Raw genomic sequence first — 19,345 nt, 5'->3', positions numbered from 1 at the left:
TCGAAGGCGTAAGCAAAGCCTAGTTGCTAAAGTGTTCTCGTCCTATGGTTGTATTGCTCGCCAAGACTTGGATGAGAGAGTGTGAGTGGTGGTGTACAACGAGGAGGAAGAGTCTCTTATGGTTCGTATGTTCTTCCAGAGGTCCAGAAGACGTCGAGTAAGGTGCAAGAGAGCACAGGCCAGGATAAGCCAGGGCGAAAGGCGTGGGGACTGGAGTTGGTTCCAGACGCTAATGCTCAGCAGGTTAGAGCAAGACTCTTTGATGATGGACAACGCAGGAGGAGCCGAGGGGACCGGGGTTGGCGAAGATGGGATGCTGTTGCTCCCCACGCACTTTTGGGCTCCAGGCCGCAGACCGTGCCGTGCCTTGGAGCAGCGAGAGTCCCAAGAGGCGTTGGTGGACGTGTGGGACGTCAGGGAATGCTGCAAGCTGCAGTGCGGGTTGCAGGGCCAGACAAGACCAGAGACAAGAACGGGACAGGGTCTGGTACGACAAACTGGTGGCGCAAGTTTCGAGGGCTTGTCTCAGTGCCGCTAGCGTGCAGTGGATGGGAGTTGGTTTTGGATCTTTTGTGTGTGTGCCGGTGTGTGGTGCAAGAGATGGTGGTTGTCGTTCTGGCGTCTGTACGGAGTAGTGGCTGGTAGGTATACAAATAGGCACGGGACGATAGACGTCGGGTGTCTAGGGATGCCTCTTTTTAAAGAGTTGTTGGCATCCCGAGGCATATGTGGTGACGATCAACAAGTGCGGTGACCTCAGGGACTCGAGATAGATAGGACGAGCAACGATGTCCGGACGAAAACAATAGCAGTTTGCGTTCGCGCGTCTTTGCCAAGTGAACTGGTCCCTCTTAGCTATTAAGGTAGGGCGAGGATATTCTGCCAGCAGCTCCCGCTATTCTGCCACTAAGTGTGGCTGCGGCCGCTACACGACCGCTAGTCTCGGGTATATACGTAAGCTAGGCTCTACGTAGTTAATATTCGAATAAATTAGACTAATTAAAGGCCGTTAATTAACTTATAATTAATTAAATTATTTTAATAGAAAGTATAATAATTAATAAATTAGCTTAATTTAACGTAATTAACGAAGTAGCCTAATTAATTACTTAATTAACTACTTAATTAACTACTTAATTAACTATTTAATTAACTATTAATTACTTTATATAGCCTATAGCTCGTAATTTAGTAACTTTCTCTACTTTAGCCTCGTACTCTATTTTAGCCTCGTACTTATTAATAAGTCTATTTATTTTATTTTTTATTATAGGATTAATATTATAAATATAATCCTCGTTAGTTAGATCTTATAGTATATCTAATTATATAAGATTATTAATTAATTAGGATCGCGATTTTATAAGTATTAACGGCCGAGGAGCCCTTATAAAATTAATTATATTATTATTAATTACGTTAATTACTTCGTTAGTAATAGCCTACTAGTACTTTTATTATATTTTTATATTAAGCTTATATATATTAAAATTATATATAATCTCGAGGCCTTATTAAGTAGAAGTAGCCCTACTTAGTACTAAAAGTGCCGTTAATAATAGCGGTGCTAATATAAATACTATTTTTATATATTTAATAGCTTTTTTATACTCGAACGTAAAAGGCTCTCGTTTAGAAGAAGTACTTTAATTAATAATTAGCTTTTTTAACTTACTTATTATAACTACTATAATACCCGCTATAGAGCCCTATAAGTAACCCTTACTTCGGACTTATAAAGGATTAAATAAGGGGATAAAAGTATTATTATTAATAATAAGCTCTAAGCGTTATTAGAACTAATATAAGTAAATCTCTTTTAATAATATTAAAGTACCGTCCTTAATATATTACTAAAGGACGTAATAATAAAGTAGTTTATAAATAGTTCGAATTAAGTAATATATATACTCTTTTAATAGCTTTTTTAATAAACTTAAATTTAGTTATTTACTTAATATACTAAGTTCTTATAAGAGTTACTTAAGGGTATCGTAATATATATATAGACGTACTTTTTTTTAAAATAATCCCGTAATAATACTTAATATTTTAGCTTAGTAACGGGTCTAATAAGTACTAATTATAGCCGCTTAACCTATTTAGAAAATAACTAATTTATTAAATACGGCTTTAAAGTCGCCCGTATAATAATAAACTTATATTTTAATATTCGTATATAAGGATTTAATAATTAACGTAATTAAGTAACCGAAGTACTTAATTTAGTTAACCTAAATAAGTACGAGTTTCTTATACTATAGCTTAAACTAAGTATTAATAACGTAATTAATTATTATTATAGGGTACTTAGTAATTTAAAATTTAAATCATTAGTTATAGTATATAGCTATTAATTAGTTACGGAGGAGATTACCTTAATCCGTAAGGAATTATTAAAAATAAAGGTTATATATAATTACGCTAGTTTTATTCCTTATAGCTAGGCCGAAGTAATACTAGGTCCGGGTTAGTATATTAAAATTAATATATTAGTAATAGAGTATGTATAATACTATTTTAAATTAAGTATTATTATCGAGGGTATTAAATAGAATAATCTCGCGATCTATATACATAACTTATAAAAAGGGAATTTCGTAGGCCCGGAGTAATATTAATAGCTAGTTAATAACCTAACTATAATTAGCTTCTTTTTTATTAAATAAAAAGTAGCTCGTAACTTAGAAAGTATAACTATTATTAGTTACTCTATAAATATTAAATAACGGTATATTAAATTAGTTAGTTTTATATATAAATCTATTAATAGAACATCTAGATATTATCAAAATAAAGAAATTACGGTAATAAGTATAATAAATAAGCTCGTAATATAACCTGCGTCGTTACGTTAAAAACGGTATTAATACTTTATTAAATTACGTAATTAGTTAAATAACTATTTAATAGGGGTCCTATTACTTAATTCGTTTTAATAATAAGTAGCTAATATATTAAGTATATTATAAATAATAATATTATTATAATCGCTACTTTTTAATTATAAGTTCGAAAGGATTTAAATAAGTCGAATACCCTTATTTTATTAGTTAACGATTTAGTCCTTTTTATTACGTAATAGCGTATAGTAATAATATATAAAAGCGTTAGTATTATTAAATAAGTAGTTATAATAGTTACGAAAGTTATTAACGATAAGATAAAAGAGCTAATTATTATTTAAAAAGCTAGTAGCGATTTATTAATAGTAGTTTATAAACGAAGTTAAGGATTTATAACGCTTATTTAACTAAGTTAACTTTGCGAAGTATTATTATTTTTAATTATAACGTAAGTTATAAATATAATAATAAGTAATAATAATTAGCGCCCTAGTAGAGGGCTTATATTAAATAACTTAAATTATAAAGCTAGCTTTATAAATAGCCTCGTTAAATACTATTTTAATTTTAAATAAGCTAGAGAAGTACTAGTTATAAAATAAGTAGTTATACTTTACGTAACTATAATCATTATAATTAATAATATATTAATAAATAAAGGGATTACTAACTTCGCGATTATTTTCTTTTTATAGTATATTAACGTTAGGAATAGCTTTAATTAACGGCGGTAGCGACGGCGAGGTCGACGAAGTAGTAGTTATAAGTGGGTAGGTAAGTGGGTGGGTAGGTAGGTAAGTGGGTGGGTATGGGTAGCTGGGCTCCGTGGTCGGAGGTAGGGCCTGCCGCAGCCACACTTGGTGGCAGAATAGCGGGAGCTGCTGGCAGAATATCCTCGCCCTTAAGGTATCGCACCCGAGTCTGGATAGACCTTGTGTGGCCGGAGTGCTGGTGCTGGCTCAAAGTCCGCCGGGGCATGTGTACGAAGTACTGTGTATGTACGAACAGATGGATGGATACGCGGTAATGCAGCCAGGGCAATCTGTCTGCGTTTGAATCCTCGGGCTTCTCTTCTGATGTCATGAAGTTGGGAAACCCAGGTCGGGATGAGTCGAGGTGTAATATAACCAAACCTAAGGGAGGTTGGTCCCAGTCTTCAGAGCAGCCAGCATAAGGTGCCTACCTATCTCGCGAGGTCAAAACGAATCGAAAAATTGGTGTACGAGGGAGGGGACCATCCAATAGGCTGGACAAGCCGATAATACTGAGCAACACGTCTGCGTCTATTTGCCAAATCGTACAGAATCACCATTCGCAGGTAGTAACCTCTGGCTTTCGGTGGGTGCACGTGGTCCGGGCAGTCCCCAGAAAGCTTAGGGGACTCCTTGACGTCGTTCGTGACTCGTCTGAGTTGAGAGACGAAGGGTCTGGCTCCAGCCCTCCCTCCCAGTCTCGCCCCTTGGACCAAGGAGAGAAATCTCAAGGGCACTGACCAGGCTGGACCAGATGCTTTCAAAGATGCGAGGGGAAGGAGGGGGCGAGACTGCTCGGGGTATGTCAGGGTATTGGACCAAAAGCTAACTTGGAGTGACAGCGGGGATAAGGTTGCTGTCGATGAAGCAAACAAAGCCCGAATCCAAGTTTGTTGGTTGAAGCAGAGTATTGACAGATGGCCGATCCTTGGACAGAGTTGGCACTTGTTGGTGGAACTGGCCTGATCAGTCGGTCCAAGTCCAAGTCTACTGTGTAATAGAGTCTAGGGGACGTTTTCCTGTCGAGTGTCAACACACTAGCGCAGTACTCCGTATGGGCCAGTCATTGTCCGTTTACCTATGCAATAGACTCCCCCGTAGGTTTGAATAGATGACACTCTGGATTGGATGGCGACGATGGGATCAGGTAGATGGAATGAGACCCGGGCCAGGCGGGATGATTTGTTGGGCAGAGATTAGTGCTTGGCTCCAGACCGATCCATGGAATCGATGCGAGTGTAATCAACGAGAGGCCTGTGAAAGGAAAAGTATTCGTAGAAATTGGGATCCGTATGAGCTTGGTGTCTGTAGTGTATGCGTAGCTGGTCCGTGAATCCGTGATGCCAGGGTGCCAACGAGACGCCGGGGATGTGAATGATGGAGGCGTCAAAGTCTAAAGTCTAAAGCTCCGTGATCCATAATCCACAAGTTACCTTGCCGCACACCGCAAGGGAAAAAGAGTAGAGGCCGGGAGCAAATACGTCCCGTGCTTGCCTCATCAACACAGAGCATTTGAGCATCTCCTTGTTCCTCCCTTGAGTTCAGGTTGTTCAAACTTCAGGCGAGATACCGGTACCTACACCAAGCTAGATACATGAAGCAGCAGGCATATGAGGTGGGAAGCGTACCCTTTAGTGATCATAGTATTACTTCATCCCCTACGGAGTAAGGCACCTGAGGTAAGGTACTGACGAGTAGTCTGACTATCTGAGGCGCTCCTCCTTCTCTTCCTCCTGGGGCCCTGACAGGCAGGTAGGCAGGTCTGAGATAGGCAGCAGCTGACAGGGCCAACAAGTTCCAGATTCCAAGACAGGGCGAGTTAAGGTACATTCCGGCTTGGCTGTCTCCGTACCGAGCCCTGAAGTAGATGGGATATCCTCTCCTGCCCAAGTGCGTGGGGACGGATGCTCTCTCCGAGACAGCCTCAGCTCCCTTCCTCATTCAACAAAGCACACCCATCAATGATGCTACACCTACCCATCTATCCATATCCGCGTATGCTTACAATGTACGGCACTCTTTCATCGTTGTGCTTTCTTCTCTTCGCAACATCTTGATTGTTTCCCCCGTCCCCAGTCTCCGTCTACAGCAAGCTCCTTCATCTATCTGTTGCTCACGTACCCCCTTCTCGAGACGTTGGCGCACTGGCAACCGGCGCCAGCACCACCAGCCTTGCAGCTCAGCACTGCACCGCATCGCATCGCATCGATCTTCCAGACAAACACTCTGTCTGGGGGGTGCCACGGGGGACCACGCGGGCTTCAGGTCCACGGCCTTCGTTTCCCGTTTCTGCATGACCTCCGGCAAGGGTATCCTCTCTGCTCACCGGTCATGAATGCAGCTCTGCCTCTGCCCACCGAGAAAGTCAAATCCAATGGCCCTATGGCTGCACCGCCTGCGCGAGCAAATGCAACCTAACCGAACCTACCGCACCTTACAGACTCATAAACTCAGGTCACACAGCTACTCCCCAACAGCTCTGGCCTCTCTACGGCGGCAGCATTGCTGCTTAAGGTGCCTCCCGTCCCTTTCCCCCTCATCCAAGTAACGTACACCCGTGGCCTGCCGTCTTATGCCTCAATTCATCGTCTTGACGTTGCCTGTCGAGCAGCATCCGAAGTAACATGTCCAATTGTATCTTCCAGGCTAATCAGAGTTTATCCAGACCTTCGCGAGCATCATCGTCGTCATCTCTTCTTGCCACGGGTTCACCGTCCGTTACCCACTACAAACTAGTCCAGCCTCTACACAGACCTTTCCTGCAATCCAGCTCAAACGTCCCAGGCTGATTGTTTCTTGGCCATCCGCAATCACTACACAGTACACCCTTACTTTCGGCGACCTAATTAATTCTCACAGAAACTTAGATAGGTCCGTACGGACAGGCTAGGGCACCGAGACGGATACCCGGCGGGCAATAACTCCACTCCGCAGCAGAATACTCCGCAGCGTGCCAGCCTAGGCAAACCTCCAACATCCCTGGGGGCATCAACCGCGTCTCGAGCTTCCCGCTGCATGGAAGTGTGCCCTTTACAGGTACCCGTACCCAGCCGTCTTAGCCGTCCACCGGTCACCCTCCCTCCGTTCTACGGCAACACGCACCTACTGTGACCCCTCCACTCTCAGTCTCGCCTCGTCTGCGTCTTGGCCTCGTTTTCGTGAACCCAAGTCTGGACTCTGAACTCCGGGAGTGGTCAACTATGCCGTCAAACCTCCTGACTCAAGACCGCTGTGTCATCTCTTTCTGGAAGGCAAGCTGTGGCTCTACGGCCAGATCAGCCGAAGAAATGAGCAACGACCATCGGAAACATTGGACGATTCACCGCTCCTGCTATTCAAACTTCACCATGGGCATTTACCAAACCCCATTGCTGGAAATGATCTGCAAGACTCTATGGCGGCTGAAGATTCAAGCCCAGTCCAGTGATCCCTTCCACTACCATATCTGCTCCTGGCACATCCTGGGTTCGCTGCGCACCCTGCGAGGCCAGCAACTTATCAGCGATATACTTACTTCATCGGGGCTTCTTGTGAACCCAGTTTGGGCGTTCCAAGCAGATGCTTAGAAGAGGCACTGTTGAATGTCTGCAGCTTTGGTGGGCGAGGCCAGTGCGACCTCGATTTGTACGAAGGGCGATGGTCACTCCTCGAAACCATGGCTGGCTTGTCGCTCTCACACTAATTTTATCTTGATTGGCACATTCACAGCACGCGCACACGCACGAACAAAGATATTGTGATAGCAATATCCCTTCTAGCGACATGGGGGGAGCACAAATGTCCTGGCCAAGTCATCAAACTCCTGAACCTCCAAATGTGCCAATTCCCTGGTTACAGATCTTCTCCGAGAGCAGAACGTCTTGTCTCATTCGTCTCGTCCGAGGGTCTGTTGCGCATAGCTCAGACGCTGGATCCAGGACTCAACCCAGCAAAGCTTACCTTACATTGTACGCGTCCCAATCCGGCCCCCCTGTCTCGAACGACTCCTTGAGCAATGCAACCAAAGCTTTCACCGCTACTGGCTGGCTTAGATCCGTATGGTCGAAGTCCCTCACCATGGTGGTTATCCTGGCATCACAGACCGTTCTAAGGATCTCTACTTGCACATCTGGAATGAAAATCCAGCATGGCGGCGGGGCAGAAAATATCCGTGTTGTCGCCAATAATCCAAGCGGCTCGCGTAAGGCTGAAGTCACTGCACACCCGCACAATGCCAATGCATATTCATGCGATGTCCACAGCCCAGACATTAGCAATGTCGATTGATTTGGCCGCGGTAGTGCCGAGGGCGGCTGTTCAGCAAAACTCTGTTGGCAACCAGAAAATCTGACACAGACTCGTCGGTGTTGGACAACCCATTGAAACGACGACCTTTAAACTCTAATCATCGCTGCAGACCGGGCTGTATCTCCGACTGCACAGTATTTGTGGCAAGAAGCCATCCATCGATTCTCTGATTGACCGGGTCTCGGCTCGTTGCACGCGGGGTGGGCACGGTACACTGGACGGCAGGTTGGATGCCGTCTCGAGGGATGAACCTGCCAGAACTTTCTATCGTAATCGAACGATCAGCCAAGCTCGCAGGCTCACCCTGTTGCTTCGCATCTGAGCACTGTTCTCAGTCAGCCATGGTAGCACCATCAACGTCGTATGCCTCCCGACGGACAACCGATCAAAGATCAAACTATGCGGCTCAGAAGGCGAGCGGCTATGCGGGGGACAAAAGGAAAGACGATGGAGGTCATCGGGTGTCCTTCTCCCAACCCTTCCACCATGATCGACAGCTCGAAACAAAGACGAAGAGAAGCCATGATGAGCTCAGTGGCAAAAGGATCGCGCCTTTTCCCGAGCGTATCGAATTCGTCCATTCGGAAAAAATCCTGCTTTGCGTTAAGCTTATACATTTCTCACATAAAAATAGAGATCGCTGACAAAGGCTTACGGCTAATTGTCTGTGGTTGTTGCCGATCTTACGATCCCAAGGCATCTTTGGGGATGTTTCTCGTCTGCAGTACCGTTGGCGGGCATACCAAACCTTGGAGTCCGTAAGAAGAAAAATCTCTGTTGGGCCAGTAATGCTTCTCAAAGACACCGGAAGCCGCTACGGATGTTGCTGCCGCTGTGGATTTCAAAGACAGTCATCAAGTCTCACAAAATACACATGGCCACATGTTTCATTGCAGGATAGTTGCTCTTAAAAGCGCATATGCTGCAAGTTGCGAGAATATGCCTCAGGGTGGCCGCGTCAGGCACAGTCAGCCACAGAATCACACCCCGTTGGAACCTCCAGCTCAGCCCCAGCTTCCGTCCAACGACATTCTTTCGCCGCCGTGGAATTGAGAAGACTACCGCACATCACTGATTGGCTCTGAGAATACCCAAGGCCTATTTGCCGCCGACATGGCGCCCGCATAGCCAGCAACAGCCCTACCGTAGGGCTTATCGTGGGATTCAAGGGTTCAGCTCAAGCCTCGCATGTGCCATCGGGTGTAAGTGCTGCAACGGGCAAGCCGGCCATAGCCGCAACAGCCGCTTTCCCTCAAGTAACATCTATCGCGTGATAATTTACCCAGCTGAACTCACAGATAGGCTAAAAGACCACAGTCTGCCGCTTCCGCTGTCCGCTCCGCCCTCCTCGTGAAGAGCAGCGGACGTAAGGGCGGTATGGAAGAGGAGAGGGTAGAGAGAAGGTTCTGCAATCGCAGTCACTCTACCTCGATCCATGGCATCGGCCCTAATGTCGCGAGACTAGGTTGCCCTTAGCTTTCCCGAGAGCTGCAAGCACGTCCTTCCTCGATAATTGCTCAGGGCTTGCTTTCATTGGATAAAAACGAGAAAGACTTTCCAATGTTCAACTGCGCTGCCGCCAAGGGGGCGCACAGCTACAGCTGAGAATCCCGGCTGACAGGAGAGGGAATGTGGGCAAGGGAAACACACAACGGCTGACGGCTTGGCGCAGCTTACCACTCCTGGCCCAGCCCGTCCAACCCGCACCCGGATGCTGCTCCGGGATTGTGGGGGTGGGAACGCGAACCCGTGTCCGACCTTCCGGACGGGGTGGGAGGGTACAAATTCCGCTGCTAGACGCGCTTCCGAAGTTTGACGGCATTTCGGCGAAGAGAGCGTTCTCCACATTCCCTTTCCAGTAAGGAGGTCTACGGGAGGTCCGGGAGACTTTGCTGGGCTGCGTTGTTTTCGTGTTTTCTGTTGCAGCGTGGAGCTTGACCTTGCATAGACTCTGAACTGTGTGCCGTTGTAAGGATTGACAGTCTCGTCAAGACGGATGCACTTGATCTGATTAGCAATGCCGAGACGAGGATTCGATGGACAACGAGTGTTGTTATCTCCTCTTCCTACTGTCATTCCCCTCTCCTTCATCTCTCACTCGCCGAGCACCAAGTGAATCTCATGCTAGGCTCCTCTGATCGAAAGGACGGGTATGGCACAATCAGCTGCCTCCTTCAAGAAAACTTCAAAGACCAAAGAACTCTGGTCTTGGACCGTTCATATCAGTATTGCATGACTAGTCATGCAGACCGTAGACGGGCTCCTGATTCCTCATCTCGGCATCCCACATTGCCGAGGCGAGTACTGGGCGCGCTATAATCTTCGTCGCGGTCCACTGGGCTGGGATATACCTCCGTGAGTTATGCTCTTCCCAAAAAGCCAAGGAGGAGATGATTTGACCGGGAAGTCATACGAACCCGAAGCCCGCTCGAGGGTGTGAACTGCTATATCTCCTGTCAAAGAATCCAGGTACAGGTTTTCCTCTGAGGCCTCTATTTGGAGCCTACAAAATGCTCACTGATACTTCAATGTCTGCCTGGCTGGGGAGAAGGAAGTATTCGACTGACGGTTGTGTATTTCTCTGACCTAGGTACAGTACTGGGGTAGGGTGCGCTCGTATAAAGTACTTTAAGTTGAGTTGGGTATATCGCAAAGGCCAGTACCGCTACGTTGGCGGCTTGTTCCTGCCTAGGGTTTAACTCAGTAGAGCCGTGTTGAAATCGACCTTATGGGGCATATTGTGGACTTGGCCGGCCACCGTTACGTTGATCCGTCGTACACGGTCGCTTTTGTAAGGAGCTCTAAGTACTAGAGAGGAGTAGACCTTGAGGGCTTTGTGACTATGTGTTTAAATAAGTGAAGTTTGCAATTTGGGACGACTTAATGATGTAGTTCATGTGGTAGAGAAGTTAGCTCACCTCAGCTATGGCCGTGGTATTCTTTCCTGGGTCTTACGAGACATGTGTAACCACTCGCCTCCTCTATTGAGGCTAGATATAGACAACGGCGACTTCTCTAGCGCCGTTATAGAGACGAGTCCTACTTATTCAACCAGAGTAATCGATGTGCTTTGAGATATAAGTGAGGTAAGCAGGACTTTTGCACTCCTTGGGTGTGGTCAGGGCAACTTGAGGCATATTATCTCTCAGATCTTTGCGCCGCGATTTCAGGGAACACGAGCTTGGCTCCCGTCGATCTCTGCTCAGACGTGTTGGCGGTTCTGTTGACTTTCGCAAGGCTCTGACGCTGATATTATTCGTCATTGAAGTTTTCGAAGATAAGTCCGGAACGTGATTGTCCCGGGTCCTGGAGAGCACGTGTTGAGAGAAGACGTTGGTCATCCTCGCGTCCGCGGGCGGTGTTACTACATGCACCTCTAGTGCTCTCTCGCGTGCTGCTGATAAGGGCGGTACAGGCCGGGGATCAATCTGATCACTTGGGTGGCGAAGGACTTTGACTATTCCCAGTTTCGAAAGATGCCGAGAGAGAAACGAGGTTATCGACAGGGAGATCAGACCCGGGGCGGTGTACCGAGGCAGACTCGCCGCAAACTATACAGAAGCAGGTGAATGGTGCAGATCAATGATTGTTTGTTCGTCACGAGTCCATTTGTCAAGCTGCTCCAGAGATAGAGGCAATCCTAACTTGACTCGCGATGCCACTCGATTTCCTGCCTACCTGGCCGCTGCAATTGGCCGCAGACCCAAGAGAGTAAGACATGGCGTTAGTTCAAAGCTGCTCTTTTGGGTAATGAAGGAAATTGATGTCATCTTGGAGTTCAAGTCGTAAGACACATCTCCGGCTTTGAGTGAGTCCATCTTGGCCACAGTACCAAGTAGCATGACGCCAATGCAGCGAGCAGAGCTGCGCTGGGATGAGAATGGGAGTACTTCTATGAATATTCAAGACTTCAATGGCCAAGGTGCGTTTTGTGAAGGACAAAGGGCAGGAACATGAATGAAGTTGTCAGTCTACCAGAGTGCTCAGGACTGGAAACACCATAGGGGGACATGATAGTTCATAGCAACAACCCTGAAACTTGAGCAAGAGAAGATAAAAACCAACTCTGGAAAGCTCTTCACTAATTCTCCGCACGGAGTTTTGGACTCCATAGAAGGACGAAAGATCGACGTGATTAGCTTGGTTGTCTGCTTGTCTGCTTGTCTCTATAGACCCTAGTCAAGAGGCAAAAGGAAGCCACTCCAGGCAAAAACAGAACGTGTTTGGGTATGCATCCGCCGATAATCGAATTCGGGTCCCTTGCTATTCAGTCAAATGAGTGGAAGGCAAGGATGATAACCACTACACTACAGATGCTTGATGTCCTTTCGTGCAGGAATAGCTGAATATGTACCTACGATGTGCGGATTCGCTTGGGCTAGCAAGGGCAAACGGTGGAAGGCGGCCCACATGCGGGATTTAGTCAGCCATCAGACTTCGAGACCTGGATGTCCACACCTTGCTATTGAAGTATGTGTGATGAAGACGTTGCCGATTCAGAGTAAACAAACACAGATGATAATGATATTCCGTGATGGCAGAATCTCGTAGATTGTTGGGACGTGTTATTGCCTCGTCGTCTGTCGGTGGTGGAGTCGGGGTGAGCTAGTGTGCAAGATCGTGTTTTGAAAAGAGGAGTGTCTTGCCTTCAGTTTGTTCTCTTCATTATGTCGAGGGCGTCAGTCTTTGATTGTTTTCATTTCTAATTCTAATTTTATTGCTATTCTCAGGGATTCCATGAATGTTTCTCTCATAACTGGCGACACCCCGCTTTTAAAACTCAATATGAACGATGCGCCGACCATCACGAACGTATGTTGAATATTTATAATCCAGGAACATCGGTTAGCCCTTCTGTCTCTGTTTGACAGCCACTAGACAAAGGGTGTACGTGGCTTAGGATAGTCGCTTCCGTCAAAGTTCACCACAAAAAATGTCATCAATTATTTCCCTCTAATTTCTGATGGAGAGCCAAGCCAAATTTCATACGGTACTCGTAGAGGTAGACTGCGTCAAGACAGTGAGAAGAAAAGGGGGCCCAAGGAGAACAGGAGAGCTTGTTATAGATGGGCTTGCGGTTGATGACGATATTGAGGAAGACGAGGTGCTAGTGACGCCCGATTGTGTCTGAGACCCAGTTGGGCCAGATAGAGAAATCGTTCCAGTTGCACTTGGGGTGCTGATGGGACTGGTGACTTGGGTACTCGTCGAAGCACTGGCTGTCGAGGACTGACTTGTCAAAGAGGAGGTGATGCTCAGAGATGATGAGAGAGTTGAAGAGGTAGAAGTTGAATTTGACAGGCCCCCTGATGCGCTGCTCGAGACAGGGCTAGTCGTTGCAAGACTAGTAGAAGAGCCACTGGTGCTAGATGTTCCTGAGATGGTGTTTGAGGTTAAAGGCGTTGTGGCCGAAGTACTTGTAGACAAACTTGCCGTAGCAGTGCTGGAAGATGAAGTGCTGCTAAGTGAGCTTGTAGGCGAGGTGCTCAAAGAAGTAGTACTGGAGGAGGATATTGAAGTAGTTCCAGTTGATGAGGACGAGGAGGTGGATGTTGTGGAAGATGAAGTCAGCGATGGAGCCGATGTTGACGTGGAAGAAGTAGAGGAGAGAGATGTCGAAGATACTGTCGAGGCAGACGTAGGCGAGGTAGAAATTACGGAGGTGGCATCAGTCGAGGATGAGGAAGACGAGGATGAGGTTTGTGTTGAAGAAGAGTAGGATGTTGACGAAAAGGTGGAAGATGAGGTAGACGTGGTACTAGACGTGGAAATGTCGGATGAGCTTGATGTGATAGAGGTAGATGAGGATGAAGGCGAGGTTGTGGTGGTAGATGCCGATGAACTAGACGAGGAAGAAGTAGAGTCTGTTGAGGATGATGTTGATGGCGATGAAGTCAATGAAGTGGATGAGGTAGAGTCTGTTGAGGATGATGTTGATGACGATGAAGTCAATGAAGTGGATGAGGCAGTGACGTTGGAAAACGAAGTCGACGAAGAAGACGACGAAAACGAGGTAGAAGTGGTAGAAGTTGTTGTGCCAGCAAACAAGCCGACGGGTACCGCTCTCGTGCCATATACAGAGTATAAGAGCTGGTTACCCGTATTTCCACCACAGTTTGCAGGAGGAGAACCCGCGGGCGGAGTCTCGCCGCAGATGTAGTTGCAGTTGCTGTCAACAACGCCAACGGTGTCAACAAATCTGATATCGGCCGCGGGTAAGGAGCAGTAGCAATATGTATCGCGAAGGAGAGCGAAGTCCCTGCTATTGGCTATGCATAGATCTTGGCAAACCTGCGGCCCATTGTCGGTCCCGTTTCGTGCTACTGTTATCAATAAGGTGTTGTATAGCATACCGCATCCCTGATACGCCATAGGTGGAACATTGTATGCAGTCCCTTGACCCAGCACACAGTTGAAGGCATAGCTGATGGCAAAGAAGACTGTAACCCAAAAAGAAGGCATCATGTATAGACAGGATTGTCTAGAGCACTTGAAAAGATGAGGAATGTTCTTACAGTACACCAAGCGATGGAAACTTGGGATCTACATGTTGAAGCAAAAGGAATAGAAGAGACCATGAAAAATGTCTGCAATAGATACGAGTGTTGCCTTTAGTTATCCGAGTGAATCATTAGTTCCATCCTGGTATTACAGGACTTATTCACTAGGTAACGATCATAATTAGTCCTTAGCCTGGTATAAGGGAGAAGGGACAGGTAGGTATGCATGGCATAGCACTGAGATGGCAATGAGGCGGCGTGGCTGTCTCGGTCTACCAGCCGAAATTCCATGGATCCAGATCACATACATTCTGATTGACGTGTGGTTGGGCCCAGGGCGGCTCATCAATCACCCGGGAATTCGAGCCCGTTGCTGAGACTTCAACAGTAAGACAACCTCTAGCTAAGCTTCAATTCTTGGATTTCTCAGCTGCAACGTTGCCATTATTCAGACCTGGGAATATCGTGCCGCCATCAAAAGATGGCCGAGTTGAGCCTGTCGCTTCACATAGTTGTTCTGTTGCTGGAAGGACCGGATGGGATCAGGTCGATATGAAAACTTGGAACTCAATGTAGCTCTGAGATGGAATACTTGGGCTGAGTACAACAAACCGCTTGAGACGTAATGAAAAATTGGGCTGCATGGCATGGCACCAATGTAATGAGACATGGAGACCAAATGCCTACTTACAACTAGCCAGCATCTGGGATAGACGCTGCACCTGTGTGGCCACAGGCTAACATGGATTATTTCGGCATGCCTAGATATATAACAAGCGGCCCGGGGGGTTCCTCAGAATGCTCCTTGATGGTCGGAAACCAGGGTTCTTTTGAAGGAGAGAGTTGAACGGTCACCCGGCGTCGGCATTGACTTTCAATTACCTAAGTAAGTCAGCAGGATGCCAGTATCCCTCGCAGCAACCCCCACTCCACCAGAACATCATGTTTGACGCAAGCTCGGACGGTTGGTCTGTACTTCGGTGCATCATGAAATCTTCAAGCCGCAGCACTCTGCCCATTCGAGTTCTTCCTCAGCCCACAGCCCGCTTATCTGCTTCCATAGAAGAAGGGTCACGGCAAGCATGAGACGGTACAGCCACAGACAAGTCATAGCATAGAAGCCTTCTATCTTCGTATTCTGAGCGTTCTTCCTATCCAAGCACAGAAGACGGCGATGCGGCGTGATGTCACTGCCGAGCCCGCAGACAATATCCTCAGAGCGTAAGCTGGTCCTCTGCTGGTCTGCAGAAGACCTCGGCCACAAACTGCTCGACTCTTTCCCGGCAGGCAGATTCAGAGAACTTTACTCAGCCGAGCGCTGGAGTTGAAATCCTTCTTACGTCCAGGCGACTCTACAAAGTTAACCTCGCTATCATGAACGGCACGTCACATTTCCTTCGCACAGTCTGTTTTCTTATCTCAATGGGGTATCCGTCTATGCTATAACTTCACTGGGTGAGGAAAGGAAACATGCGAAGACACCCTGGGCCCAGAATGAAATGATTGATAGACCGAGAGGTTCAGAAGCGATTTTAAACTCGCTAGCTTCGAGCAGATGTGGCTCTTATCCTCTCTCGTCTCCCGCGCGGCCTCGGGCCGTGGCAGTGCAGGTGCGCCTGCGCTTCTCCTTCTCCCATGACCACTGGTTTCCATGCACAAGCCAACGAACCGGCCTAGCAGCTTCTTTCAGATATCAGCTCCTACTTATCATGAAGCCACGCGGAAAGAATAAGTTGGCAGGACGTCCTAGATTGGGCTTCTGTAGTCGAAATGAGCCGAAGGGTCCATCTTCCCTACGCAAATAATTCTCGCAAAGGAGAGGTAAAATTATAATTCCACGAAAACCCGGCCGGTCGAAACAATTCCCCGTAACCCATCAATACAACTGACGCAATTTCCAAGATGGCAATCCGGTTGCTTGATGGGCATTGGATGCAACCTTTCGCTTGCTTTCCCGAATTCGAGACCGCCGGTCATCCCCAACAACAGCTGTATCTTCCGCATTGAGTTCTTCCCGCATGAGTCTCCCAAAAGCCGTCTCCAGGTTGCATTCTTTTGCTGGTTAAACCGATCACCTCGGCTAGTGCGCCCCTCTGCGGAAGCTAAAGTCCAGACTTTCTCCAGCCATGTCCTTCTCTGTAGGTAGATGCCCGAGGGCGGACCTTTCATCTCATCTTCCACCCTTTCAGAGAAGCCAGGTTTCGAAGCTTCTCACACACCCCTCGTCTCGAAAGCATCTTTCATTTTGTTCTCCATCCTCCGGGTGTCCGGTAAGATTTCTTAGCCTACTTTCTCAACAAGGAAAGATGCGACCAAAGCTCAAGAGCCTATCTCGATGTCTGGTACCTGCCAAGACCACACCAAGCTGCTACTGCGTAGGACGGCGTTAAACGGTGTTTCTCTCCTATCTGCGCCTCACCGACACACTGACACTGCGGCCTTGGCCCTGGATTCTGCTGGTTGTGACAGCAGCTGTGCTTTTCGCAGAGGCAATGCTAGCATGTAGCTGTAAGTGACCATGTGCAGCCGCAGCCCGCAGCTTGCATTTTGACTGACTTGTTTGTCAGTGCGAACGATGTGTAGCATGGTTTCCATTCGCGTACGGATTACTTCGTCACAAAACACATGCTGCCATCTTTAGCCACTTTTCTTTCGGTAGTGACGCCAGAAAAGACACCTTATCCGGCTGAAGAACGAATGCGAAATATCTCCAAGAGACGCGGGCCCCTCTCGGGCCCTTTCTCTCCTCGCAAAATACGCATGGACAAGTTCACGTCCCGATTGACGCCTCCGGACCACACCACCGGATTTTTAGTGGGTTCCTCTCGTGTGGTTGCCCAATATGGCAGTCCGGCAGAGGGGGGACCATGAGAGAGTGTCCGTATCCTCAATGCAACTGACCGGCGGCCTAGGAACACCCTTTGCTTCGCTTGCTCTTGACAGCGGACAACCTCCCCGTCGACCTTACCAGACGGCTGGCCTCACTGCAAAGACCGAGTTAACTTGCGACTGGCAGCCATGCGTCCCCGGACTGCCACGCCCTCGGCAGGGTCCATATGTTGGCCCATCCTGTCTTCACCAAAGTCTTGGATTACCGTTGTCCCTGCAGAGCACCGGCAGGCCGTAACGACCCAGCCACCTGCGCGATGACAGACGGTTTCAGGATCAGCCTTGAGAGAGCCGCTTGAGGCAATCGCAGCTGAGTGTGGTGCCCTGATGGGTTGGAACTACCTCATCAGAGATATAATGTCCTGGACAGTCTTCCCATTTTCTGGTTTTGGGTTACCGAAGAACAAACTCTTCTCGCAAACACTTCTCCAATACCCATATTTGCATCAGCTCACCGCAATAATGGCTCCCACTATGGCAGCGTCCGCTTACACGGCCATTCCCAGGTCACCCTTCCCTCTGCAGCTCTCCCCCAGAGCCCTGAGGTCACCGAGGTCACCCATGACCTTCAGTCAGTCCGAAGTCCTGTCCCCTCGGGCCATGGCCAAACAGGAAAAGGACCTATGCCTTCCGGCACAAGGCTCCATCTATATTCACAAGCCTGACCAAGACTTTTGGAATGTTCGTTGCGCCGAGACTCTCGATGCTTTCATGAAGGCTGCCGGCTCTTACACGCCGGCTCAGCGTGCCGCCCACCTCCAGCTTCTCTCGGAGATCATCATCCCGTGCATGGGTCCTCACCCGGCCACGGCCCCGACTAAACCCCTGCTCACCGCCGACGGCTCTCCATTCGAGCCATCGTGGAACATCACTGACTCGGGCTCCTCTTCGATTCGCTTCTCATTTGAGCCCATGGGTCGACATGGCGGCTCAGCATCAGACCCATTTGCACAGAAGATCGTTCCTGCGATCCTTCCTGCTTTGCGTATGGTATCTCATGGTGTGGACACGCGGTGGTTTGAGCAGTTCATGTCCGCTCTATTCCTGACCGAGGCGGAGTCAGAGACGGCTCTCTCCAGACTTCCAAAGGGAACTCGTGCGCCAACGTCGTTCCTTGCCTTTGACCTGGATGGCGCCAAGGCTGTTTTCAAGGCATACTTCTTCCCGGTCCTCAAACACATCGCAACGGGGGCTTCGACCGAAGACATTACGTTTGACGCGATCCGCACCTTGTCACCCCGGGGCGCCGACCTTTCCCAGTCTGCCAACGCCACGGAGGAGTACTTCAAGAATTGCCCATTTGCCATTCCGGTAGAGATGATCGCCCTGGATTGCATCGACCCTGCCGAAGGAGCCCGCGTCAAGGTGTATGCTCGCACCCGGTCAAACGCCTTCAACGTCGTCCGCAATGTGGTGACTCTCGGCGGGCAGATCAAGGACGAGGCGACGCTGAAGGGCCTCGAGATTCTTAAAGGCATTTGGCATCTACTTCACAACGAGGCAGAGCCTCACGACGATGATTGGAACAAGGAGCCAAAGATGGTGAACACTCTCCACAAGGGCATCTGCTACGGCTTCGAGCTCAAGCCTGGCGCGAAGTGGCCCGAGGTGAAGGCATACGTGCCGCTTTGGCAATACGCCGACAGCGACGCCGTCATCTCAGCAAATTTGGCCCAAGCCTTCCGTTCCAGAGGCTGGGCTGTCGCTGAGAAGTACCAAGATGACATGGCTCGTTGCTTGTAAGTCGACTCCTGTGCCTCTCTCTCTTTCATTGAATACTGACTTATTTGATTAGCCCGCGTTCGGACCTGAGAAAGACCACAGGAACGCACTCGTACATCTCATTCGCCTACTCTGAGAAGAAGGGCGCCTACCTGACCATTTACTACTCCATCAGGCCCCAGGACTCATTGCTGGCTTTTTGAAGGGGCAGAGCACGACTGCAACTGGGACTAATTGCTTAGGATGGGGGGGCGTTTTTACTTTTCTTCTCACTTTCTTACTGTATACCTTTTGCTCGCGCCCCTGAGAGGCATAATTTTCTGAGCACCGTTCCCTGACATATGCGGCA

The 19,345-nt window shown here is 48.2% G+C and overlaps 4 protein-coding genes across 4 annotated transcripts; 3 read left to right on the top strand and 1 right to left on the bottom strand.

The window, feature by feature from the left end:
• Positions 1–4,709: 4,709 nt before the first annotated feature.
• CLUP02_08796 (uncharacterized protein) lies at positions 4,710–4,931 on the top strand (the record flags this gene model as incomplete). The annotated part of the gene is made up of 1 exon (XM_049287777.1): positions 4,710–4,931. One exon carries the CDS (start codon positions 4,710–4,712, stop codon positions 4,929–4,931), a length of 222 nt encoding a protein of 73 aa, XP_049144920.1.
• A 534-nt stretch (positions 4,932–5,465) lies between these two features.
• CLUP02_08795 (uncharacterized protein) lies at positions 5,466–10,372 on the top strand (the record flags this gene model as incomplete). The annotated part of the gene is made up of 19 exons (XM_049287776.1): positions 5,466–5,926; positions 5,960–6,052; positions 6,076–6,217; positions 6,264–6,418; positions 6,484–6,705; positions 6,768–7,145; positions 7,190–7,222; positions 7,307–7,545; positions 7,605–7,855; positions 7,995–8,154; positions 8,225–8,419; positions 8,582–8,643; positions 8,687–8,928; positions 8,982–9,141; positions 9,188–9,350; positions 9,470–9,743; positions 9,859–10,090; positions 10,134–10,240; positions 10,309–10,372. The coding sequence occupies 19 exons, from the start codon at positions 5,466–5,468 to the stop codon at positions 10,370–10,372; spliced, it is 3,633 nt and encodes a 1,210-aa protein (XP_049144919.1).
• Positions 10,373–12,347: 1,975 nt separating this feature from the next.
• On the bottom strand, positions 12,348–15,055 carry CLUP02_08793 (uncharacterized protein; the record flags this gene model as incomplete). Its single annotated transcript, XM_049287775.1, has 7 exons — positions 12,348–12,526; positions 12,875–12,992; positions 13,020–13,139; positions 13,211–13,328; positions 13,387–13,509; positions 13,575–14,428; positions 14,840–15,055. The coding sequence occupies 7 exons, from the start codon at positions 15,053–15,055 to the stop codon at positions 12,348–12,350; spliced, it is 1,728 nt and encodes a 575-aa protein (XP_049144918.1).
• A 2,681-nt stretch (positions 15,056–17,736) lies between these two features.
• On the top strand, positions 17,737–19,199 carry CLUP02_08792 (aromatic prenyltransferase; the record flags this gene model as incomplete). Its single annotated transcript, XM_049287774.1, has 2 exons — positions 17,737–19,013; positions 19,070–19,199. The coding sequence occupies 2 exons, from the start codon at positions 17,737–17,739 to the stop codon at positions 19,197–19,199; spliced, it is 1,407 nt and encodes a 468-aa protein (XP_049144917.1).
• Between the last annotated feature and the right edge of the window lie 146 nt (positions 19,200–19,345).

The sequence above is a fragment of the Colletotrichum lupini genome, chromosome 4 (genome assembly GCF_023278565.1).
Source record: "Colletotrichum lupini chromosome 4, complete sequence".
NCBI lineage: Eukaryota > Fungi > Ascomycota > Sordariomycetes > Glomerellales > Glomerellaceae > Colletotrichum > Colletotrichum lupini.
Note: the sequence above shows the minus strand (reverse complement) of the source record. Positions and strands in the feature narration are given on the sequence as shown.